Source organism: Lithobates pipiens, unplaced genomic scaffold (assembly GCF_037356315.1).
Source record: "Lithobates pipiens isolate NorthernLeopardFrog02 unplaced genomic scaffold, aLitPip1_a1.2 Scaffold_13, whole genome shotgun sequence".
Classification (NCBI taxonomy): domain Eukaryota; kingdom Metazoa; phylum Chordata; class Amphibia; order Anura; family Ranidae; genus Lithobates; species Lithobates pipiens.
The window spans coordinates 204,304,170-204,331,056 of NW_027507718.1; the positions used below are offsets into that span (position 1 = coordinate 204,304,170).

A 26,887-nucleotide genomic window follows, 5' to 3' on the forward strand; every position below is an offset into this window, starting at 1 on the left:
CCCTAAATAAAGGAGTTGAATTACATACATATACTTTAAAACCTCTCGTTTATATTGCCTGATATTTTCTATATATCACACAACATATTACACAATTTGTACACCTTTACATGCACTAACTGGTTATGCAACTTACTTGTATCATGAAAATAATCCTTTATTGCAGACAATACATTAGTCCCAGGCTGAAATTCAGGTAAACCTTCAGATCTGTAAGAAAATATCAAAGTAGGTTATATGCATTAATACACTGTCCATGAAGCAATAGGACACTTAGACCCTCTTACAACTGTTGCTGAATGCAGACCATTAGCTGGCAAGCCATCCTGTGTGCTTTTGGCTGAAGAGTCTACGAGGATACAGTGTTACGCAATGGTTAGGAAACATCATGCATAGCCAGAACATCACATGCCATGGTCATCTTGATCTACTTCAGTTGAATCAGCACAATAGTTTGGGCTAGCTGCATAACTAGATCCAGACATAGGGTGAGGACACACCCACATCCAGTGTCTCTGCACTGCTGCTGGGGTCGCCACCTCCCATTATACAGCAATTGTCGACTTTGATTAATCAAACTGTCAGGTCACCTTGAGGTGAGGTGACAGGTGCACACCGTAGGGATCAGGAGTTCACCGCAAGTTTGTGGACCCTACGGCTGACTGCTGCAGACGGGGGACAGATCCCACTGGGGTTAGAGCGTAAGATTCCCTGGGGCGCGGAGTCTAAGAGCCAGCAGGTGTTCACCAGCGCCTCTTGTGGTGAGGATGGACTTGGCTGCAACTGGCTCTAGGTCGCGACCCCCAGGGTCCCCCAGCTCACACCCACAGTAGGCAACAGGAGGATAGGGATGGTGAGGGACAAAGTCAAGGTCAGGGCCAGAAGCAGACAAGAAGGTCAGGATCACAGGCAAACGGGGGATAGTCAAGGCACGCCAAAGTAGAAGCAGAGCACACGGCAGGAAACAGGAAGCTAACACACAAAGGAATACACAATGGTTGATCAGCACTGATGGCCTGCAGTGAACAGGTTAATATAGGGCTCCCTGATGGGGCCTGGGGTGGAGCCATGCTTAGAGGAGAGGTTATAAAAACCACCAGGTGGAAGTGGCTGGCCTCCAGTCTGAAGACATGAGGGAAGGTAAGCAAACACAGGAAGATCACTGCATAACCATGACAGTACCCTCCCTCTTATGAGGACTCCCCCCTCCCCCGCCTGGGTCCAGGCTTAAAGGGAAACTCCCGATGGAACCTCGGGGAGAAAAGTCCTCAGATGCAGTGATCCAAGACCTCTCCTCAGGACCCAACCCTTTCCAAAGTACGAGGTACTGAAGAATGCCTTTACGGAGCCGGGAATCCAAAACTTGACTAACCTCGTATTTTAGATTATCCTCAGAGACCGAAACAGAGGTAGGGAGAGGACGAGAGGACTTGAGGACTAAAGGCTTTTTAGGAATGGGTAAGGGCATGAGAAGATCAGGAGTCTGAGCAGGGTCCCCCACACCCTTAAAGATGAGCTGGGCATCCATTACAGGACCACCAGACTGGGCAGAGGTCAGTGGATCCCTGAGGTCATGTTGGTTAGAAAGTGACATGTCACAAGAGTCAAGCTGGATAGCTGCAACACAAACAGAATGCAGAGAACCCTGAGAAAAAGATTGAAAACCCCTCCTGGCCGAATGAGGTATTCTATCCAAAGGATGGATTGAACCTCTTAAACGGGTTTGAACGGACATAGTAGCAGTAGGGTGAGGCCAGGTCACAGAAGGTCCTGAATAAGAAGCAGGAAGCTCATTGGGCATGGGCTGGACTGGACTGGCATAACTGGTGCAGAGGCCGGCTGAATAGTATTGTCAGGCGTAGCGACCATCTCAATCGCCTCACAGGGCATAGCAACTGTGGAACTTGCAGACAAGTTAGCCTGGCTGTGCGTCCAAGGGAGATGAGGGACAGGCAAAAGGTAAATGGCCATGCAAACTGGAGTGAATGATCGACTCAGGTTGATAGGTGGGCTCCTCATCCAGAGTACCACATGACCTAGAGAGTGCATCAGTCCAACTATTGCAGGACGCGTCCCAGAGATCGCTATATAAAGTGGGAATAGCAGAAGATACTGGGATGGTGGTAACAGGAAGTTTCTTTTGGGGTACCCTTATGTAAGCAGGAAGAGGAACAGGAGGAACCCCAAGCGAGGATCTGACCAGCAGACCAGTCGACGTGTGGAGAATGGAGCCGTAACCAAGGAAGACCTAATATGATAGGAGATGAAGCCTTAGGTAAGACAAGGAAGGATACCCACTCCTGGTGGAGTGTCCCTACTGACATCTTAACAGGAAGAGTCTGGAAGCGGATAGGGCCCCCTGGGAGAACAGTGCCATCAATCGCCAAGACCACCAATGGCGTTGTAAGGAGCAAAAGGGTAAGTCTCATGGAGGATGCAGTTTCCCAATCCATGAAATTGGCAGCGGCCCCGGAATCCAGATATGCTGAGACCGAAAAAGAGGAAACACCGACATGAAGCAACACGGAAAGGAGAAGACGAGAAGGTGATGGTGATATTTCAGGGTCTAATACTCCACCTTCCAGATGTATTAGCCCTGAGCGTTTTTCCGGAAGAGAACAAGTATCACGGAAATGACCTTTGGCCCCACAGTAGAGGCATAGGCCCAGAGTTCTGCGCCTAGCACGTTCTTCGGGAGATAATTTAGTCCAGCCCAACTGCATAGGTTCCTCAGCAGGCAGGGGGTGCTCCTCGGATCGAAGAGAAGGGACTGGGGGCTCAGACTGCCTAAAGAACGGGGAGTGCTGGCGTCTTTTTTCCAGGGCCCTCTCCTGAAAGCGAATATCGATCTGGTTACACAAGGTGATGACACTGTCCAGACCAGCAGGAAGGGATCTTCCTGCTAATTCATCCTTCACTCTATCAGAGAGGCCATGTAAAAAGGTTGCAACTAGGGCCTCATTATTCCAGCTCAATTCAGCTGTGAGGATACGGAACTGAAGAGCATACTGTCCCACAGACGCAGACTCTTGACGGAGACATAAAAGAGTGCTAGCCACTGAGGAGACACGACCCGGTTCCTCAAAGATATTCCGAAAAAGTTTCAAGAAATCAGACAGACAGGCTAGAAACCACTGGATCATACAGTTCCCAAGCTAACACCTCGCCGGACAGGAGGGATATGATATATGCGACTTTTGCCCGATCGGACAGGAAGTTTTGGGGCTGAAGTTCAAAATGAATTGTGCACTGGCTAAGGAATCCCCTGCAAGCCTTGGGGTCCCCAGAGAAACGGACCGGAACTGGTAGTTGTAATGAATGTGTGGCTGCGACTGATGCGATAGGTGCAGCAGCAGATAGCGGTTGAGGTTGTTGAACCGGGGGATGCCAAATCCTGAAGGAATCGCATCACCTGGGTCTGATGCGATTCTTGGGTCTCAAGTCGCCAAACTAAGCTCTGCAATGGATCATCTGCAGGAAGCGGCACGTCAGCCGGGTCCATGGCTGATCAAACTGTCAGGTCACCTTGAGGCGAGGTGACAGGTGCACACCGTAGGGATCAGGAGTGCACCGCAAGGTTGTGGACCCTACGGCTGACTGCTGCAGACGGGGGACAGATCCCACTGGGGTTAGAGCGTAAGCTTCCCTGGGGTGCAGAGTCTAAGAGCCAGCAGGTGTTCATCAGCGCCTCTTGTGGTGAGGATGGACTTGGCTGCAACTGGCTCCAGGTCGCGACCCCCAGGGTCCCCCAGCTCACACCCACAGTAGGTAACAGGAGGATAGGGATGGTGAGGGACAAAGCCAAGGTCGGGCCACAAGCAGACAAGCATAGTCAGGTACACGCCAAAAGGTCAGGATCACAGGCAAACAGGGATAGTCAAGACACGCCAAAGTCGGTAACGGAAAACAGAAGCAGAGCACACGGCAGGAAACAGGAAGCTAACACACAAAGGAATACACAATGGTTGATCAGCACTGATGGCCTGCAGTGCACAGGTTAATATAGGGCTCCCCGATAGGGCCTGGGGTGGAGCCATGCTTAGAGGAGAGGTTATAAAAACCACCAGGTGGAAGTGGCTGACCTCTTAGTCTGAAGACATGAGGGAAGGTAAGCAAACACAGGAAGATCCCTGCATAACCATGACACAAACCCTGGGTTGCTGTGCATTTAGAGAAGGTGTCAGCAGCTGCACCTGTCAAAAAAGTAGTCCGAATCAGTGTCTATAAATAACACAGCTCTATACCCAAGATAAAAATAGGATTTTTTGTACTCACCGTAAAATCCTTTTCTCTGTAGTTCACTGACTGACACAGCTCCTCTCTTAGACCATTGGGTTGTTACACCACGTTCAGGAGAGGACTAGGCATAACATATTAACATGTAATAATAATAAAACTAGAACTTTCTAGTTCCACCCAAGGGGCGGTCCCTAAGGTAACGACCCTACAGCCTGCATTGCAGCTTTTGTATGTCAAAAAGCAGTATAACGTAGAGAAAAATAGGAGGGGAGGGTGCTGAGTCAGTCGGTGAATTACAGAGAAAAGGATTTTACAGCGAGTACAAAAAAAAAAATATTTTCTCTCATATTCACCGACTGACACAGCTCCTCTCTTAGACCATTGGGATGTCCCCAAGCAGTACCAAAACAAGGGGTGGGAAAACAGCATAAAACTTCACCCACAATGGCATGTGGGAACTAGTAGAAACTTTACCCAGAAAAAAGACAGTGTGTGGGAATAACCCAAAAAACTTTTTTACCCACAAAAAACAGGGTGCTCCTCAACTGAGAGGCACTACCTCCAAACCGCACCAGAACTGCGATAACAAATGCAACAGTGCATTACTTAAAAAGGTACTGCGTTTTTACCAAAAAACAGTAAAAAAAAAATAAAAAAAAGTGCACTTGCAATTATACAGGCGCCTGCAAAACTTTGCGGCCAAAACAGGCATCAGCCGATGCACTGACATCTACCTTGTAGAATTTTGTAAAAGAGTGAACAGACGACCAAGTCGCCGCTTTACACGCTTGAGCGATAGATGCTTGATGTCAGAAGGCCCAAGACATTCCGATTGTCCTTGTGGAGTGGGCCGTGACCGGAAAGGGGGGGGGGGGGGGCTGCCCCTTCAAGGTGTAGGCCTGTACTACAATCTGATTTACCTGGAAATGGTGGGCGACAAGACCGCCATGCCTTTTTTTCAGACCCGCCACCAAAACAAACAAGGGAGCCATAGCAGACAAATACACCCTCAGAGCCCGAACCACGTCCAGGGCATGAAGGGCCACCGCCTTAGGATGTGTCGGCTTAGGACACAGAGATGGTAACACAATGTCTTCATTGATGTGGAACGACGAAACCACCTTCGGCAGAAAAGAAGGTTTTGGACGCAAAACCACCTTATCCTTGTGGATAACCAGATAGGGTGACTTGCAAGACAAGGCCACCAGTTCCAAAACCCTCCTGGCAGAAGTAATGGCCACTAGAAGGACCACTTTCTGGGAAAGAGTCAATAGAGGGATTTCTCTGATATTTTCAAATGGCGGTTTTTGAAGTGCCTATAACACCAAGTTCAGATCCCATGGGGGTAACCGTAGACGCACGGGAGGAACTACATGTCGGACCCCTTGAACAAAAGTGTTCACTAGAGAGAGATGCCAAGGGTCGCTGAAAAAAAGACAGCCAAAGCTGATATTTGTCCTTTAATGGTGCTTAAAGGCAATTTCTGGTCTACTCCTTGCTGTAGAAACAGCAGGATCCTGGATATAGAAAAGGAGCATGGACACCATCCTTTCTCCTCACACATGGAGGTGTAGGTACGATGATATATCTTCCGAGAAGATTTCCATGCTCTCAGCATAGTTGGGATCACCGAGTCTGAAAGAGCCCAGTTCCCGAAAAACTGGCTCTCAATAGTCATGCCGTTAAAACCAGCATGGTAAAGCAGGATGGAGAATCGGACCTTGAGACAGAAGGTCTTCTCGTAACGGCAGTCGCCATGGGGCGTCTGCCGCCAGGCGCACTAAATCTGCGTACCAGGGATGCTGCGCCCAAACTGGGGCAAATCGGTATTACTCGAATCCCTTCGGCCCCCACTCTGCAGAGCAGACGTGGTAACAGTTTCAGCGGAGGAAATGCATAGATCAGCTGGTACTGATCCCACGGAGCCACCAGCGCGTCTGCCCAAGGATTTCTCATCCTAGACATGAATCTATGCACTTTCTGATTGAGATGGGAGGCCAGATGATCCACGTCTGGTGTGCCCCATCACAGGCACAGTAGCCTGAACACCTGCGGATGCAATGCCCATTCTCCTGGGTCCAGCATCTGGCGACTTAGGTAGTCCGCCTGCCAGTTCTGCACTCCCAGGATGTAAATGGCCAACGGGGCCAGTACATGACGCTCTTCCCACTGAAGGATGTAAGCAACCTCCCGTGCGGTGGCCGAGCTTCTTGTTCCTCCTTGGTGATTGACGTATGCCACCGACGTGGCGTTGTCTGACTGGATCCTGATCGGATGCCCTCGAAGTGACCATGTGGAGAGGCATTGCCTAATAAATCGCTCTCAGTTCGAGCAGATTGATCGGCAACTTGGATTCCTCCACCGACCAGAGGCCCTGGGTCAACTGATCTCCCATTACTCCACCCCAGCCAGTTAGGCTGGGATCCATAGTGATCACTGTCCATTTCAGAGGTAGGAACGACTTCCAAGATCGAAGTGCCAGGGACCTCAACCACCAGAGCAGGAAATCCCTGACTAACTGGCTCACCTGAATCTGCCGATCCAGGGGCAACGGAGATTTGTCCCATTTTGTCAAAATCTCCTTCTGCAGGACTCTGGTGTGAAACTGGGCATACGGTACTGCCTCGAAGGAGGCCACCATGAGGCCCAGAACTCGCATGCAGAAGCGTAGCGACGACCACCTGCAGGTCAACAGCTTTACCGCGGCTCTGAGAGTCTGCAGCTTGTCTGAAGGGAGAGACTCTCGCTTCCATAGAGTCCAGCAGTAAGCCTGAGTACTCCAAATGCTGAGTCGGTACGATCACCGACATTTATAGGTTCTACAGCCACCCAAATTCCTGCAGGGTCTGCATGGTGATCGCCACATCCTCCTGTAACTCTGAGGTGGAAGATGCTCTCAGGAGGAGATCATCTAGGTATCCCACGATCGCGATCCCATGTTGCCGCAGCAACGCCAAAACAGGAGCCAATAACTTGGTAAAGACTCGGGGGGCTGATGCCAAGCCAAAAGGGAGAGCCACAAACTGGTAGTGGGCTTCCCTGACTGCAGATCGCAGAAACCTCTGATGCTGAAGGCATATGGGTATGTGCAGGTACGCATCCTGGATGTCCAAGGACGCCAGAGAGTCTCCTTGATGGAGTGCAGTGACTACTGAGCGAACTGATTCCATTCTGAACCTCTGTACTTTTACAAAGTAATTGAGGGATTTCAGGTCCAAGATTGTAATCCCGATTCTGGAACAGGTACTATCACCCCGTGACTCAGCCGACCCCTTACCGGAGTACGGGTATGCTGGAGATGAAGAATCTGTTTTGTGGCCAAGAAAGGAACTCTATCTTGTAGCCTGAGGAAATAAGATCGCAGACCCATTGGTCGGACAGCCGAGAGGCCCACCGGGCTGCAAACTCTCAAAGGCGACCCCCCCCACCCGTGTTGCGGGCGGGGGCAAACCTTCATGCGGTAGCACTTTTGCTTGCAGGCTTGTTAGGCTTGTGCTTCCAGTGATGCTTCGGTCCTTCAGAGGTCGTCCTGAGGACGCTTGGTTGAAGCCCCGGGCGGACAAAAAAGCCGAATGAGGGCCCTTGCCTACGGCGTGGCTCCTTAGCCTTCCTGGCCTGTGACAGTAGTGTACTCTTACCACCTGTGGCATTTTTAATAATGTCATCCAATGAGGCTCCAAAGAGCAGGTCGCCAAGGAAGGGAAGATCTGTCAGGGCTTTTTTGGATGCCTGGTCAGCAGACCAGCATTTTAGCCAAATCAAGCACCTCAGCACCACTGCTGACACTGAAGCCCTGGATAACAGAGGAAGGGTATTCAGGGCTGCTTCACAAATGTACTTCAGGCCTTGCACTAGTTGGTCTGCTAGTTCCACGCAGACAGGAGAAGCCTGTTGCTCTCCCAATTCACAGCACAAAAGTTTTACCCACTCAGTGTGTGAGGTACAAGTGTGGATGCCAGTACTGGTCGCATAGTTGACCCCACAACAATAAAGAAGGAACGAGCCACTGCTTCAGCCTTCCTGTCCGTGGGGTCCATAAAGGCAGGAGTCCCCTCTACCGGGATCATGGTTGCTTTGTTTAACCTGGATACTTGAGGGTCCATGACCGGAGGAGCCGACCACTTTTTGAGAAGGCTCTCTTCAAAAGGGGCAACGCACCGCCATATATTTGGGGACCGAAAAGGTCCGTTCTGGTCGACCCCATTCCCTGTAAATGAACTTGTCAAAATAAGTGAGATATGGGAACACCTTAGGTGAACGGGCTGACTTACGGGACCCAAAAGGGACCGCTACATCAGCAGAGGGATCTGCTGGCTCCTGAATCTTCAGGGTATCACGCACAGCTGTGCTAAGTGCTCCAACAAGCGCTTTATCGCACACAGACCCGGACAGGGGCTCATCCTCACTGTCCGATCGGTCCTGGTCAGCATCATCCGAAACGAAAGAGCAGGGGCCACAAGCCTCAGCGGGGCCTGAGTCTGCGTCAGAGCTCTCCCCGGAGGAGGGGGGGCAGGGGTTGTTTTTTACCACCTTTGCGACCACGCACCGCCTCCATCTTGGCAACGAACGAATTGAGGACCGCCGACAAAGTGTCCAGAGGCACTGCACTGTCTGCAGGCGAACCGGTTGCAATTGCCTGGATTTCGAAGGAAGAAACACCAGTTTCTGAAGCCATGCTGACCCTACCCTTTCTGCCACCTAATGGGGACTTAGGACAGTGATGGTCCCACCCTCATAACCGCGCTACAGCGAACAGATACAACCTCTAGACACCTCAGGGGAAGAGACCTACACACATCCAGGGCACAGCCAGCCAGCGCAGTCCCCCCCCCCCCCCCCCACAGATGAGAGCCCCCCCCCCCCCCGGAGAGCCCCTGTATATGGCACACACACCGCTCAGCAGCCCATGCAGCATCCCCCACGGGGGGGGGGGGGAGATAGGCACAGGGAGAGAAGAGAGGGAGGTGAGGGACCCCCGAATCGACCTCCCAGGGAATACCCAGCTGCTCAGCCCCATCGAGGCAAGGAGAGCTGTACTCACAGACCCACTCTCCGATCAGTACGGGTGGCTGCTGGCCCGGCACACTGTGACATAGACATCAGTAGTCCGGTCATGTGTGCCCCGGAGCATTTACGCTCACTGACTGCTTCTGGAGCTGAGGTATGTCGTGGCTAACCCAGCGCGGAACTCTGGTCTGCACACACTGGCTGGTCAGGCTGGGGAGACTACAAGGATAAGAGTATCCAGCCTGTCACCCAGCCGGCTGTTGATAGCAGATCACAGGATCTTTAATCTTGCGCAAAAAGCAAAAAAAAATCCACGGACCGATGAGCCCGCAGAGTTCATAGGTCCTTCTCCTTCACTAGGCAGAAAAAAAACTGAAGCTGCAAGGCAGGCTGTGGGGTTGTTACCTAAGGGACCCCCCCTTGGGTGGAACTAGAAAGCTCTAGTTTTTATATTACACGTTATGCCTAGTCCTCTCCTGAAGGTGGCGTAACAACCCAATGGTCTAAGAGGAGCTGTGTCAGTCGGTGAATGTAAGAGAAATATATATAATGTTTGGGGGTTCTAAGTAACTTTCTAGCAAAAAAATTATAATTATTTTAACTTGAAACAAACAAAATGTCAGAAAAAGGTTTAGTGTTTAAGTAGTTAAACTTTTTTCACTTACACACAGTCTATTCCGTTGACTACGTGCCCGTTCACACTACCGCGACTTGTCAGGCGACTTAGCCGCCTGACAAGTCGCGCTCCGTTCTGTACTATGGAACCGTTCTAATAGGAGCGACTCAAGTCGCTCCGACTTAGAAAAAGGTTCCTGTAGTATTTTCGGGGCGACTTCAGGCGACTTGCATTGACTTCTATACAGAAGTCATTTTGCAAGTTGCCGTTGAAGTCGTGTGCAGGTCGCGTCTGTGAGACGCGCTGCAAGTCGCGTCGCCCCTGTGTGAACGGGCACTAACTGTTACAATGTTTATACTTAAGTTCAACTGATAAAGAATATTTTGATTCTTGGCAGACTGCCCAATTTTTCTCTTCCTTTCTTTTGAGGGCTGGGGCTTCAGAAGAGCAGAGAGAATGCTTTGCATAAAGAATTGTGAAACACTTTAGTCAAGATTGCTATAACGATTCTTTAAAATTAATTGTGCAGCTCTATATACTGTATATACACACACACACACACACACACACACACAGGGCTTAATGAGACACCACCCAGTCCGGGAGGGGGAGGGGGGGTAACGGGAGTGTTAAATTTATTAGCTGATTTGAAAACAGACAGAGCTAACACTTTAGAATCAGTTACAGCAAACATTTTTTTTTCCCCATTTGGGATAAAGGTTTTGCATGAATAAATAAAAGCTGTTAATTTTATTCACTCCTGCCAGTGGTAAATAGATGGTCTCAACCATGTAGGCAGATATACTCTGCTGGAAGAGCTTGAACTTCTGAAGACAGCGGCTATTGCTGGCTGAATCAGCAGACAAAAAGTATAAGAAAGAAAGCAAGCTAAAAAAACAGAAAACGAATGCAGCCAACACATCTAAGAATTGGTAACCTGCAATATAATATAAGTTTTCTGTTGGTTTAATACTGCTATAACTGCCATGAATGACAACTTGCTTACTATTGTGATCTGTGATTGGCAACAGCCAGATGGTACAGGGTGCCAGATACATGTGAAAGCTGTGGGCCAATCACAGCATCACAATATTAAGCAAGTGGTCATAAATTTAAGCCATTCATGACGGTTTTGTTTATACGTAATCTTGAAATCACTATGATTGGCTGGGGTATCCTGTGATCAATATGACCATGCACAGCCGCTGAGTGCTTTGATCTGCAGTGGTCACAGGATCACACCCCTGCGCATGTATGCTGCAATGTACCAGTACATCAAAGTGCTGCTGTTGTAAATGTACTGTGGGCAGGCAGTAAGTGGTAGGACAAACTACAGAATAAAATGGCACACTGTATCTGCAGTAGCACGATTTCTTTTTAAACAAACATTGCTATAAACGCAAAAAATAAAAAATGCATTTTGTCTAGTTTTCTTGCATTTTATTGTCAAAAGATTGCAAAAATAATAAAAATAATCATGATTGTTGCAAGACAATATCATTAAAAGAAAGCCTTGTTCGCCCATAAACATAAATAAATAAATAAAAAACACACAATCTGTATTACCTTGTTATCTTTGGGGATTACAAAGAAAATCGCTGAATAAACAGGTTCATACCATAAATGTAAAAACTGCTCTGGGTCCATAGGGGGTTTACAGGTGTGAGGGGCGAAGTGGTTAAATGCAGATGAGTACACTTTCCAGATTAGTGTTTAGGAAATAAGGGGACCTGGGAAACATATGCAGATCTCAACTTTCTGTACCTGTAGACCATGAGTGGCACCCCCAAAGTCTAGTCACATAAATCCCAACTTTAAGCAATCAGCCCCATTCTGCCTAAAAGCTAGGAGGCACCAGCCTTGTTGCTATAGGGGGAGTAAGAGAGAACTGCACAGGAATGGGTTTTAGGGCCGGTTCACACTTGTGCGATGCCAGACATTGCATGTAATTTGCAGCGCACTGCTGTTCACATTACATGTGATGTCTGTGCGGTGCGATATCAGCCATACAGATAGTATGGCTGATATTGCACCGCATTCAGTCCAAGCACGCACAGAACCCTTTTGTCTGTTTGCACCAGAATCGGATAGCATGTGTGTTCACACATATGTGATCAGATTCATGTCCGAACTGTCAGTTCGCAGTGCGATACGCGAGCTGAAATGGGGGTGTCGTTAACATATAATGACACTTCCCAGCAGTTCGCATTTGGCAGTGTGAACTGCCCTGTCTGTCGGGTGCGATGTGGGAATCTGCAGTGGATTTACAGTGTTCTTGCACAAGTGTGAACCGGCACTTAAACAGAGACCACTTATTACTGTAAGGAGGCTGGAGGCAAGCGCTTAGTGTGTGGAGTGTCTTAGCTTCTAGGTAGGATGTAGGGGATATTCGCCCAGACTTCAGGGGTGGCACTGATGAATTACTGGTATGGCATTAAAAATGGGAAGATTTTTCAAAGCTGCATGATGCTTTTTATTCTACTGGGGCCCCTTGACTGCACAGTCAATTTTAATCAAAAAGTGAACTTAACTTTTTAATATGTTTAACATGGAAATGAACACACTTACCTATCCCGATAAAATCGTATTCTATATTGGGTTTTAAGTTGGTCCTGTATAAAGAAATATGAGTTAGTTTTCAAGTTTCCAATCTGTTTGAAGCAATTCACGAAATGGAGGAGAGCATTTAGCAAACCATTGCTTAAAAAAAAAAAAAAAAAAAAAAAACACACTATACATTTTCCCTCAATTAAAAACAAATTTTTTTAAGTCAATGAGGAGCAAAATACAGTGACCCTCCTATGGTAAACTGAAATCTAAAGAAGGCCATATAGAGGGTGGGAATTTCTTTCCTACAACCATTCCCCCATTAAAGCCCCATACACACTATCTTGTGCCTTTTAAAGTGCAATGTGCTTAAATCTTCAAATAATCAAACGTGTTTCACCTGAAGTGACATAGATGTGCTCACCAGATATCTCCGGCCACAGAGTGACCACCAGGCATATAATGGAGAGAATCCTTTCTCATTTAAATCAAACTTTCCAAGCCACATGCGATTCTGATCGGTTGTTTCCAGAAATCAGACTCCACTTCAATCATGAATGTACAAAAAATCTTCCAACTAGTACATTCTAGGATGCATATCCACAGCTCCTTCCATAGAAATCTGTGAATTTGGGCTCCCCAAAAACGAGTCACAGAGAGGCAATATGGTATAATATTGTCTTTAATAAAAGCACATACATACGTAAGGCACTACATCTATCTACTTGTGCTTTACATATGTATGTAAGTGCTTTTATTAAAGACAATATTATACCATATTGCCTCTCTGTGACTCGTTTTTGGGGAGCCCAAATTCACAGATTTCTATGGAAGGAGCTGTGGATCCTAGAATGTACTAGTTGGAAGATTTCTTATAAATTCATGATTGAAGTAGAGTGGAAACAGTCGATCAGAATCGCATGTGGCTTGGAAAGTTTGATTTAAATGTGAAAGAATTCTCTCCATTATATGCCTAGTGGTCACTCTGTGGCCAGAGATATCTGGTGAGTACATCTATATGTCACTTCTGATGAAGCACGATTTTGAAGATTTAAGCACATTGTACTTTAACCACTTGACATCCACACTATGGTCGAATGATGGCCACAGCGCGGATGTGAATTCCCAGGAGGCCGTCATATGATGGCCTCCCCTGTGCACGCTCCCTGCGCGCACTGTGATCACCGAGTCAATGAGACTCGGGTGATCACCGATCTGAGTATCCCGGGCCCCTTACCATGTGATCAGCTGTCAGCCAATGACAGCTGATCACATGATCAAAACAAAAGCTCGGTGATCGGCTTTTTTTTCCCTCCTACGTTGTCAGCGTGAAGAGAAAAAAAAAAAAAAAAGCGATCACCGGCTCACCTTAAAGGGACATCGGTCCCGAAACGTAAGAGGCATTATGCCTTATAATTACCACCTGAAAGTGCCCACAGGTGCCACCTATCAATGCCCACAAGTGGTGCCAGTGCCACCTAAAAGTGCTGCCTATCAGTGTAATCGATCAGAACCCATCACTGCCGCCTCACCAGTGTACATCAATGACGGACAAAAATTAACCGTTTTAAAATTTTATAACAAAATAAAAAAATATATTTAATAACAAATATTTTTTTTTTAAAGAATTCTGTCTTTTTACATTTTTTTTTTAACAAAATAAAAATTGCACAGGTGATCAAATACCACCAAAAGAAAGCTCTATGCTAAAAATTTCATTTGGGTACAGTGCACAATTGTCATTCAAAATAAATCAGCACTGAAAGCTGAAAATTGGTCTGGATAGGAGGGGGGTTTAAGTGCCCAGTAAGCAAGTTCTTAAAAAGGCACGGTGTTGGAGGAACACTATATAGAAGATTTGCACCACTTCATTGATATAGATATATATATATATATATATAGGTTTATATGTTCTCATTGTTTATATTCATAAAAAAAATTAAACCATTCATCTTTTGATTCTTTATCCATCAAACCATCATTAATGGGCACAACCCATCTTAGTCTTCGATATCAATTTGTCCTTAATATATTTTTCATTGGCAGCAATATCCCACCATGCATTATTATTTTTTTTTCTCCAATAGGTGTCCCATTTTTCTGAAACTATTTTCAATAACTCCTACTAAATTAATCTCGTTTCTCAACGATATTATCTAAATCTATGGTCCTATTTTCTAAGAACCCAAAAATATCCATGGTTGCTACACAAGTGAAATAAGGATAAGGTAATAAATGATAAAAAGAATATACTAATACGCAAATCAATACCCAATAGTAGCTACCAATTTATACCTGTCATTGTTTCACCACTAGATGTCTGATTTGAGAGAGTGTGGTTACAACCCTGTCATTGACCATTTTTACCACTAGATGTCCCCGCTATTAAGAGCGGTATTTATATATGTTATATGAGGTAGATTGTTGTTATGGCAACAAAGGATTGTATTTAAGGCAGCCTTGTTCACCTGACTCCATACCCTTGATGAAGTCATGTGAATGGTGACGTAGCACGTAGGGAGCAGACGGGTGAACATCACTTCTGGCCGAGACCGCAAGTCCCTGATACACAAGAAAACTGTTGACTGTTTTTTTTACATGTGAGTGGGTAAAATTTTTAAAAAATGATTTTACTGGAATACTATACATGGAGACCTATTTTCATTACACGTGAGCCTTGGTGGTAAAAAGTGGAGGAGATAGCTATGTTTTAAATGGAAATGCCTGGTTGTACCTGTGAACATCGCTGCTCTATCTAATAGAGGACTACAAGGAGAGAGCCTACTGCTATGCATTTATATGAGAGTGGAATCCTCAGCCTCACTGCAGGAACAGTCTGTCGGTTGTGGAACCTGCGCTAAATATTCACCCCCAACAGTATGCAGCGCAAGTCCTGCACCCCCTCCCGGCGTCTCATTGTGTTGACCACTGGCATCCTGGGAACCATTGAGGTGCTGTGAAATAGTTACAAATGTGCTGGGGGTGGGTTTAATTGCTCTGATAGGGACTCAAACATATGGGGGGCAGATGGCACTGATGAGGGCACAGACATACGGTGGGCTGGTGGCACTGATTGGGACACAAATATGTGAGGGGAGCTGGTGGCTCTGATGGGGAGGGACAAACATCTCGGGGGGGTTGATCACTCGGATGGGGACACAAACAGGTGGGGGGTCCCGATAGCTCTGATGGGAGCATGACTCTGGTGGAAACACAAATAGACGAAGGTGATGGCTCTGATGGGGACACAAATATGCGGGGGGAAGTGAAGGCTCTGATGGGGACACAGAAATGCAGGTGGGGTGGGCTCTAATAAGGACACAAATGTGCTGGGAGACTGATGGATACACAAACACGGAGGGGCTCTAATGGGGACACCAATTAGCATGGATACTATGAGTAATGGGTGCACAAATGTATGGAGAGACTGGTGGGGACACAGATATATTGAGAGACTAATGATTCTCCAGCATTTAGGTGCCAGCAAAGAACACAGGAGCACCATCCAGCCCCACTGTCAGCAAATTCTATTCTATTCTTCTACTGTGGATTTATAAATGATTTTTCCGGCCTGCAAAAATTTGTAAAATACACAATGGGCCCCTCAAACTAAAAAGTTTGAAGACTCCCGCTATAACCTTTGGCTCAACTGCATTATACATAGGTCTACAATGCAAAATGTAAGGATCTCAAAGATGTACTCCAGCCAAATAGATAAGGATTTGTATCTCCATCCATCCAGTTACTTGCCTGGTAAAGCAGAAGACCTGATTTCTCTCTGCTGCAGTTAAAGTGTAGGCAAAGCCTAACAATTACCTTCTCATTTGCTCTCTTTTGAGCTGTTAAATATAAGTTAAACGTGGCTAGCCTAGGCGAGCAGATCAGAAATTCAGCTGCCTGCAACCTCCTAGGACACGTCACAGATCCCAGGAGGCTGTGTAATCGTTCAGAAAGCAGAGTGGCTTCCCCATGTGCAGTGGGGAGACAATCGTGAAGCGGCAGGGAGTCACAGCCAGCTTCCCACAATCTACATGGGGCACCAGGGATCTAAAGGCCTGACGAAGGACTGGCCCAAGCGAGGACACTGCTGAATCCAGTTAAGCATCTCTTTAACCGCTTTGCGCCCACGCTATAGTGCTACAGCGTGCTCCTTAATTGCCGGGAGGCCATCAACAGACGTCTTCCCATGCATGAGCTGCCTGCGGGGCGTGCTCTGTGATCACGGAGTCAACGAGACTCGGCCGATCCCAGGCCCTTACCATGTGATGAGATGTCGGCCAATGACAGCTGATCACGTGATGTAAACAAAAGATCGGTAATCTGCTTTTTTTTCCTTCTCACTCTGACAGCGTGAGCAGAAGAAGAAAAAATGCTCACTGGCTTGTGTCAGAGGGACAGCAGTCCCGAATAGGGTGAGACATAACCCGAGTATCTGTGTCCATCAGTGCTGCCTGCCAGTGCATAGCAATGGTGCCAATCAGTGCGGTCCATCAGCATACATCAACAAAGGACAAAAATTACCCGTTTGCAAAATTTTCTAACAAACTATAAAAAAAAAAAAAATGTTATTTTTTTCCCAAAAAATTTTTTGTTTTGTTTTTTAGCAAAAAATAAAAAACCCAGCAGTATAAATGTAAATACCACCAAAATAAAGCTCTATTCTTGGGGGGGGAACGATAAAAATGTCATATGGGTACAGTGTTATATGACCGCGCAATTATCATTCAAAGAGTGACAGCGCTGAAAGCTGAAAAATTGGCCTTGGCAGGAAGAGGGTTTAAGTGCCCAGTAAGTGGTTAATAAATGTCAGCAGCTACAGGATTTGTAGCTGCTGACTTATTTTTTACGAGGCTGGAGCTCCCCTTTAAATTTAAAGCTGAACTCTAAGCAAGTAAGGCACAGAATAAATAGATCTAGGAGAGCTGTTTTACTAGCCAAATAATATATATTATTTAATTTTCAAAAAAGCTGCGCTGAGAATGATCCAAAAATTATTCGTGAAAAATAAAGTGCTAAAAAAACAATATTATACCAACTCTAATTAAAGAATGTGTATATTCAAAAAATAATTCGAAAAAAAATAAAATATTAATTATATTAATTTTCCATATCACCATCTACACAAAAAAGAGTTCATTTCATATAGAAAAAAATAATAATAGATCCTCTTTGATTGTAGTTCCCACCGTGAAACACACCACACCGGTAAAGGGAAAAGGGTGTCCTCAAAGATGCAGAAAACAGAACTCCACCACCAATATCACTGCCGCTTACCAGCTAGACTGGTCCCATCACAGAGACCAGATATGGCCACACATAAGAAAACACTCCTTCTGCACATGGACCACCAGGAGGATACAGCTCTGTTCAGGCGTTTGGACTGATCATACGGCTACACCACTCATTGCCCGGTACATACAAAAACAAGAAGGGTCGCCATAGTGTAATAAATTCTTAGGTTTAATAAATAAATAAAAGATTGCACTTACATCCAATTAGGAAAATAGGTCGCTGTATAACAAGTAACAATATTGCCGGCCGGCTTCGTGAACGCTGCCCGTTGCTTCCGGGTTCAGCGTGGAACGCGATGACGTCAATACGCCACTCCTCCCTACGCCGTTTCGTCACAACTGACGTCTTCCAGGGGCACCTGGAAGACGTCAGTTGTGACGAAACGGCGTAGGGAGGAGTGGCGTATTGACGTCATCGCGTTCCACGCTGAACCCGGAAGCAACGGGCAGCGTTCACGAAGCCGGCCGGCAATATTGTTACTTGTTATACAGCGACCTATTTTCCTAATTGGATGTAAGTGCAATCTTTTATTTATTTATTAAACCTAAGAATTTATTACACTATGGCGACCCTTCTTGTTTTTGTATGTACCGGGCAATGAGTGGTGTAGCCGTATGATCAGTCCAAACGCCTGAACAGAGCTGTATCCTCCTGGTGGTCCATGTGCAGAAGGAGTGTTTTCTTATGTGTGGCCATATCTGGTCTCTGTGATGGGACCAGTCTAGCTGGTAAGCGGCAGTGATATTGGTGGTGGAGTTCTGTTTTCTGCATCTTTGAGGACACCCTTTTCCCTTTACCGGTGTGGTGTGTTTCACGGTGGGAACTACAATCAAAGAGGATCTATTATTATTTTTTTCTATATGAAATGAACTCTTTTTTGTGTAGATGGTGATATGGAAAATTAATATAATTAATATTTTATTTTTTTTCGAATTATTTTTTGAATATACACATTCTTTAATTAGAGTTGGTATAATATTGTTTTTTTAGCACTTTATTTTTCACGAATAATTTTTGGATCATTCTCAGCGCAGCTTTTTTGAAAATTAACTAGGATTTGGTTTGTGGGTATCTCACATAATAAGTTGCTGCTTCATTCACGATATAAATTTCTTTTTTCATATATATTTTCATTTATCACTAATTTATTGAAGAATAGCGCTGTACTTTTTGGGGTTACAATATATATTATTGTCAAACTAGTCCAGAGATTTACACAGATCTGCCAAACCACGCAGCCCTGTCTAGCAAGCTAGACCTCAATTTTTCTGCCATTGTTCCACTTACAGGTCTCTTCCACCCCCCACGACTGGACAGCAAGGAGCTCTCTCCTCCTAACAGCATGCTCTTTGCCTGACTGACTCCTTCAACCTCCCCACTCTGTTCAGGGCTTGTGAATGGGAATACCATGGCCTCACGTTTGCAGCACAACCCCACTCATTTGCAGTTCTGCTGTCAAATGCAACAGAAGTTAAAATCTGAAAGAATGCTTTATTTTGTGCCTGCTGCAGTCACTACTCTGGGTTTACAGTAAGAGGGGTTGGCAACCTGGGACCCTCCAGCTTAAACGGACTGTAAAACTGTGGCTCAATCACCTAGTAGTAGCACCCCCTGACTGCAAGTGTGAGCCCCCCACATTAGGTGGGCTTTACTATCTCCAGGAGCCTGGCTGACATTGCAATGTGATGGGGTGCATCCCACAGTGTGAGAACGTCTGATTGGTTGCTATAGGTTATTGCATCTAATTACCCAATAGGACACTAGATTCCTTAACCCTTTGTCCACGCACCTTACAACTTGATGCTCCACTGCATCTGTGAGCGCTATGCCTAAGCTAGGTCGGCTTCAGTTACACACTACGTACAAGAAATAAAAGTCCGCTTTATTCCTCTATTCCAAAGGCGCTTACAGCTTACCAGAGTCATGCTGTCCCCCATGGTCGTTGTGCCGCTGAAGTGCGAACCATAGACTGTCCGACAACGTAAGCCTACAGTGGCGCTACTGAGAAACTCAAACTGCCCTGCTAGTTTCCTGAGTTTACACGGCGCCACACCGCGCATGTGCGATCACGCCTTCCTGTACTGCCGTTGTTCCGTCAGATTACCGTCAGAATTGGTAACGGAAGTGACGTATCGTCGCCGCCATCTTGCTACACCCTGCACTCCTCCACAGTAACAATATACCGAGAAGGGGGCAAGCGGACATCTTGTTACACTCACCGCAGTTTTGCATTTCTCAGTTATTTTTTTAACAGTAAACGGAACATATATGGTGAAAGACAGTGTTTGGAAATCCATCGGACTGTTTACATGTTGAATTATAAAAGCAGCCGTGTTCTGTCACATTAGCAAACCTGTGAGATCAGCAGGTTTGCTGCTGCTTTTAAAATTCAACATGTAAAGTCCACCCAATTTCTAAATACTGTATTTCATCTTATCATTTTCGTTTCCTGGTAACAATAACTGTGAAATACAAAACTCCGGTGGGTGTAATAAGATGTCCACTTGCCCCGTATCCTCACATATGGCGACCCATCACATTTGGCTACCCGCTGGGCTGCACATGTGCGACGCCGCCATATGTGTTCCAACACTGTGGCGATCTGAGCTTGCGCAGAATTTTGGCCACACCCCTGAGTCCAGGTTCAAGCCCACCATCCAAGTGGACATAGAGATAAATTATCATTTTGTCGTGCCTGAAGCATTGCGAGCCCGCGGGGACCTGTGGCAAAGTGGTCTTACAACAGTATTGGAACGCATATGGCGGCGTCTTGCATACGCAATTCAGTGGGTAGCAAAATGTGATGGGTAGCAGAATGTGACAAAACACCCCATTCTCGGTGTATTGTTACTGCAGAGGAGTGCGGGGTGTAGCAAGATGGCGGCGACAGAACGTCATTGCAGTTACCAATTCTGCAGGGTCGCCAAATCTGACAGAACACTTCACTTACTGCCTGTGACAGTGGGGAAAGGATAGGAGTGTGGTGTGGCTCTGTGTCACCTTCCCTGAGAACAGCACGGCTTCCATAGTGTGTCAGAGAACTTACAACACGCAATGGAATGTGCACTGTTTTAGCACGCTTTATTTAGCTGGAGAGGGGAATGGTTTAGGAATTATTTGTATACAACACCATATTTATGGGAAAAAAACAGTCCTGAGAGAAATAGATAGGCCAGCTGGCTCAGGTGACCTGGCTTTTTTTTATTTGTTTTCCTCTACAAAGAGAAAATTAGACCCTTTTCACACTCACAGTGCTGCCACGTTAGCGGCAAAGTGCCGCTAGTTTTAGTGGCACTTTACCATTGTTTTATCACGCTTTTAACCGAAAAGCTTTGCAGGCGATTCGGCAGCGGTGCCCATTGATTTCTATGGGCAGGGGCGGTAGAGGAGCGGTGTATATATACACCGCTCCAAAGATGCTGCTTGCAGGACTTTTTATAATGTCCTGCATATACTCTAATCTAATACCCCTGACGAAAGTGCTTGAACCAGAAACGTGTCGGGTACCGGAGATCATTATATACCGGAGAGTAACAACTACTTTTTTTGTAACTTGTGTATATTGTCTTATTTTTGTATATTCGTGTAGTATGTTTTATATGTCCTTTTAACCATTGGTCATTGTATGGTTGAATGGGGTTCCTGAGATGGGGGTTCATAGTTGAGATTAGGAGTTCCTCAGAAGTGGGGTCCAGTGTATAGATCAGGGGATCCTCAGAAGGGGGAATGTTGTACTGGTTCCTTAGAGGGAATCCAGAGTCCAGGTGGGTGTTCCCTAGAGGGGGAAATCATATACTGGTTCTTTAGGGGGGTCCAGATTAGGGGTTCCCCACCAGAAGATGAAACCATCTACTGGTTCTTTAAAGGGGGGTCCAGATCCAGGGTTCCTTAAAAGGCCAAGCACCATGATATGGGGGGTGATGACACCATGCTTTACTGAACCATGTGACACCAAACCTGGTGACACCCCTGCCCACATGTAGGGATGGGAAGAGGCTATGTCAAGCAGAAGGGGGAAGAGGTGGCGGCACACAGGTCACACCGGACACACCACCAGTCTGATCCCTGTCTGGTCCTCAGAGAACATTAGGTTAGGGTGACCAGATGTCCCCGGTTTCAGGGGACAGTCCCCGGATTGAGGACACTGTCCCCGGACCAATTCTGTCCCCGGTTTTGTCCCCGGATTTGACTTCAACAGAAGCTGGGGCAATTTTCAAAGATAGTCAGTGCAGAATGAAAAAATAATCTGAATTACACACCCCTGCTCCTACTAGCTTAGGGGGTGTATTGTTTACTGGGGCTGCCAGTGCCTTCAAGGCTTCAACACAGGTGTGCTTTAGGGGTGTCTGTGAATAGACTACATTGCACTGTGTCTGTCTCTCTGGAATGATGGATGGTATCAGAACTCACAGGCAGCAGCACTTATTGGTCAGAAGTTCACAAAATCAGCACCCAGCAGCCATGTGATGTGACACACTGTGACACAGCCAGCCCCAGCAGCCATGTGATGTGACACACTGTGACAGAGCCAGCCAGAGCCATGATAGACTGCCTGTGAGTTATCATAATGCTGATGATCTTATCCAGTTTCCAATCGCCTGATAGCAGATTTACTGCTACAGTGTGGTCACGCTGCGCAGGATCACTTATATACGCGATCCTGCATTTCTGGGTGTCAGAGCCAATCAGCGGATCTGGCGGACTCGCCTAGTGGTCTGCCTATGTAAACAAGGCAGTTTGCCATTCTGTCAGTATGGAAGACATTGATCCTGTGTTCCTGCAAAGCAAGTAAAGGGGTCTATGTCTTCCCTTAGTAAAAGCACCTCCCCCACAGTGAGAAAACACTTGTTAGGCAGGGCTGTCTTTAAGGCAGGGCAGAAGGGGCAGCTGCCCTGGGCCCCGTCATTGTTGTGGGGCCCGAAGCAGCTGGCTCATACTTGCCAACCATCCCAGTTTAAATTCCTTGTCCCTTGAAGTTTTAGTCCCTTGCTGTGTCCTGATATCTTAGCTGCTACTAATGCTGCTCAGCTCTGCCCTATTGTTGTGTACAGATGATTCACCTGCAGACCCTGTGTTTACATGTAAATAACCGGAATTCCTATGTAAATAGCTGCAGCCAGCAGCATAGATATGTAAATAAAGGTGGCATTCATATGTATGTCATTCCCCCTGCAGTGAGGAGATGATGTGCTGTAACCTCTAGTAACCAATCAGTGAGCAGTATTAATGTACAGTAATCTCTAGCAACCAATCAAGAAGCAGAAATCATGTGCTGTAACATCTAGCAACTAATCAGTGAGCTGTAATGTGTGCTGTAACCTCTAGCAACCAGTCCGTAAGCAGTAATGACACACTGTAACCTCTGGCAACCAATCGCAATCGCTGCCTGATCTGATACAGTAAACTGATTTTAAGTCTAGCTGCTATTTATTGTATGTCTCAGAGCAGGTGTAGAGTCAAATCTTATGGGAGGGGCCCAAGAAAACGTTTGCCCAGGGTCCAATCAATATTAAAGACAGCCCTGTTGTTAGGCACACATTTAACCCATTGATTGCCCTAGATGTTATCCCCTTCCCAGCTAGTATCTTTAGTACAGTGACAGTACATATTTTTAGCACTGATCACCAAATTAGTGTCACTGGTTCCCACAAACTATCAAAAGTGTCACTAATGCCGCGTACACACGAGCGGAATGTCCGACAGAAAAAGTCCAACAGAATCTTTTCATCGGATATTCTGATTGTGTGTATGCTCATCTGACTTTTTTAGAAAAATTCTGATGGACCTAGAAATAGAACATGTTCGAAAACTGCTCGACTGTATGTTGTTCCGAAGGACCAAAAATGACGCATGCTCTGAAGCAAGTACGAGACGGCAGCTATTGGCTACTGGCTATTGAACTTCCTTATTCTAGTCCCGTCGTACATGTTGCACGTCACTGCATTCTAGATGATTGGACTTTGGTGTGATTGTGTGTAGCCAAGACAGTTTCAGTGGAACTCTGTCGGAACTGTCAGAAAAACCTTCAGAGTTTATTTCAATGGGAAAACCAGTCGTGTGTGCGTGGCATTAGTTTCCGATTTGTCCACCGCAATATCGCAGTCCTGCTATGAGTCGCTGATTGCTGCCATTACTGGTAAAAATATAAGTATGTCCCCGGAATTCATTTAAAAAATCTGGTCACCTTGCATTAGGTGGTGTGCGGGGTATGTCCAGAGTGATTATCGGGTGGTATGTGGTGTCACGGATCCTAAAGTGGACAGAGTCCCTGGGGTGAAGAGCTACAAGCACTGGACACCCCAACACTGAGGTGAGTCCGACCTGAATAGCTGAACACAGCAAGTGATGTGCCTAATCTGTTTATAGAGATTGCAACTTACACCCTCCTCTACCGGATCCCTGTGTGATCTCACTCTCTCTCCAACTCTCACTTTCTCTCTCACTCCACTTTAGGTGGAGCCTAAAGAGGAAGGGGTGGAGTTTACAGAGGAAGGGGTGGAACACATCTGGATGGGGGGCATCCGATTTTAGCCTTGCCTAGGGCAGCACAAAACCAAAATACACCATTGCCTGTATCTCTGTAAGGGCTTTCAGTTAGAAAGCTGTAAGAATGTTCTCTGGACTAAAAGCGCGCAGATCATCATAGTCATAGTTGCCAACGGTCCCGAATTTCCCAGGACATTCCCAGGATTAGGACATTTGTCCCAAATTAATTTTGTCCCGGGAAATTCGGTTTGTCCCGGGAAATTCAAATTTCCTGTTTTTCACCGCCGGCCGCTAGAGGTCCGCGGCCGGCAGAGACATTCAATTTTTAAGAAGACCAGAAGCTGGTCTTCAATAGAGAACCTGTGGCGCCGCCCACCCCCGCTGCCAGTGTGTGTGTGAAGTGCAGTGGGCGGCGCCACAGTTCAAAGTTCTTGCGCGGCAACGACGGGGTGTCGGGGGCCAGTCTGTGGATGTCGGGTGCCAGTGCTATGTCGGGGGCCAGTGGTATGTCAGGGGCCAGTCTGTGGATGTCGGGGGCTAGTCTGTGGATGTCGGGGCCAGTCTGTGGATGTCGGGGGCCAGTGGTATGTCAGGGGCCAGTCTGTGGATGTCAGGGGCCAGTGGAATGTCGGGGCCAGTGGAATGTCGGGGCCAGTCTGTGGATGTCGGGGGCCAGTGGTATGTCGGGTCCATTCTGTGGATGTCGGGGGCCAGTCTGTGGAAGTCGGGGGCCAGTCTCTGGAAGTCGGGGCCAGTCTGTGTATGTCGGGGGCCAGTCTGTGTATTTCGGGGGCCAGTCTGGATGTTGGGGGCCATTCTGGTTGTCAGAGGGGGCCAGTCTGGATGTCAGAGGGGCGCAGTCAGAGTCTGGATGTCAGAGGGGCGCAGAGTCTGGATGTCAGAGGGGCACCAGATGTTAGGAGGACTGATGGGGACACCAGATGTAAGGAGGGGCTCCGCTGATGGACACCAGATGTGAGGAAGGCTGCTCTGATGGACACCAGATGTGAGGAAGGCTGCTCTGATGGACACCAGATGTGAGGATGGCTGCTCTGATGGACACAGATGTGAGGAAGGTACCTCTGATGGGGCACCTGATGTAAGGAGGGACTCTGCTGGGGGCACTTGATGGCATCTGGTGGTAGGCAACATGGCTAGTGACGCGCTCATGGCTCCCACTGATTCTGCATTATGGTGAGTTGAATGATTTCATTTCATATTACAATGTAATAATAGAAATAATGCGCTTCAATCATCCTGGCACCATAACAATCATGGCGCTGGGATGATTGAAGCGCTAACACCAGGTACTTGGAGTATCTTTATCTGCTGATTGTCAAACTCTGGAAAACACATTGCTATTGTGGTGTAGGATCGGGGGGCTGCTGTCCCTCCATCCCTCCACCCTCCCCCCCTCCCTCTCCATCCCGCATTCATCTCAGACACTAACCACACCCCTTTGAGCCATAGCCCATGTAAGCCACGCCCACTATTTTACGTAAACCACGCCCATATTTTGCCCCTGCGCGTGACGCATTTTCACCTTTCCCTATGCCACACCTATAACCACATGCCCCCGCCTCCTAATTATAATACAACTCCGCCTACTGCCAAAAAAGTGTCACGAATTTTTTTTTTTACAATGTTGCCAACTATGCATAGTCAGTCCATTGAGAACTGCTGTGGAGGTACAGTCGGGACCTGTATATTATTCATTCACAAATCCCTTTGAATGAATGATGCACTGCTGATTTTAAATCTGACCACAGTTGCAGTAAAGAAGACATGCCGGCTGTCACAGAGGAAAGAGGTGTGTCTGGGGGTGGTGTGAGTCTGCTTAGGAACATGTTCCTAAAGGTGAATTTAGCCTTTAGGCCTCTTGCACATGATACTGATGTTTGAGCTTCTGCTTTTTTGGACGTAATTTCCGGTGCTTGTTTTGCACATACTTATGTGCGTTTGCACGCACAATACCTTCCTAGGGAAATTAATTCATATTTATGCTCATATGCGCGTATCTGTGAGCATATTTGCACAAGATACTGACCGGGAACACATACTCTGTGCTTGTTTACGCGCCTGTGTGCACAGGCACAATTTAAATAATGGGCTACATTTTAGCTCAGTAAAAAAAAAAAAAAATGCTGTGCTGTACTGAGTTTTTTCAAGCTGCAGTGGCCAAGAGGCCTTAAAGTGATATTAAAGGCATTTAAAAAAAAAAAAAATAGCAAATATGTCATACACGCCTGCTCTAAGTAATGGTTTTTCACAGAGCAGCTCGGATCCTCCTCGTATTGGGTCCCCCTCTAGTGCTCCTGGCCTCTCCCTCCCTCTAAGTGCCCCCAAAGCAAGCAGCTGCTGCTCTGCATGTCCATTCACACACAGAGCCGCTGCTCAGCCCATCCCTCTCTCCTCATTGGCTCACTGGCTGTGATTGACAAAGGGCTCCACCCCTGTCTCAGCCAATGAAGAGGAGAGTCCCCGGATAACTGAGGCTCTTGTGCACATCGCTGGATAGCGAGTAAGTATGGGGGGGGGGGGGCTGCTGCACAGAGAAGGTTTTTTATCTTCATGCACAGAAAGCAGAAGGTTAAAAACTTTCAATGTACCCCTACCCATTCACCTGTGAAAAAAAGTACAAAAAAAAAAAACACAACACAGGGTAAACATAGTTTATTGCACAGCTCCGGGGGTCTTCCG

General features: G+C 46.8%; 1 protein-coding gene across 4 annotated transcripts in view; it reads right to left on the reverse strand.

Annotated features, from left to right (window-relative positions):
• Nucleotides 1–19,771, reverse strand: part of CENPC (centromere protein C) — a 522,895-nt gene extending 503,124 nt beyond the window's left edge. For all 4 annotated transcript variants that reach the window (XM_077476133.1, XM_077476132.1, XM_077476131.1 and 1 more), the window contains exons 1-3: nucleotides 19,618–19,771; nucleotides 12,431–12,474; nucleotides 137–210 (exon numbers count right to left, since the gene is read on the reverse strand). In XM_077476133.1, the coding sequence (XP_077332259.1) occupies nucleotides 137–210; nucleotides 12,431–12,474; nucleotides 19,618–19,761 (262 nt within the window). In that variant the 5' untranslated portion in view covers nucleotides 19,762–19,771. The remainder of the gene's footprint in view (nucleotides 1–136; nucleotides 211–12,430; nucleotides 12,475–19,617) is intronic.
• Between the last annotated feature and the right edge of the window lie 7,116 nt (nucleotides 19,772–26,887).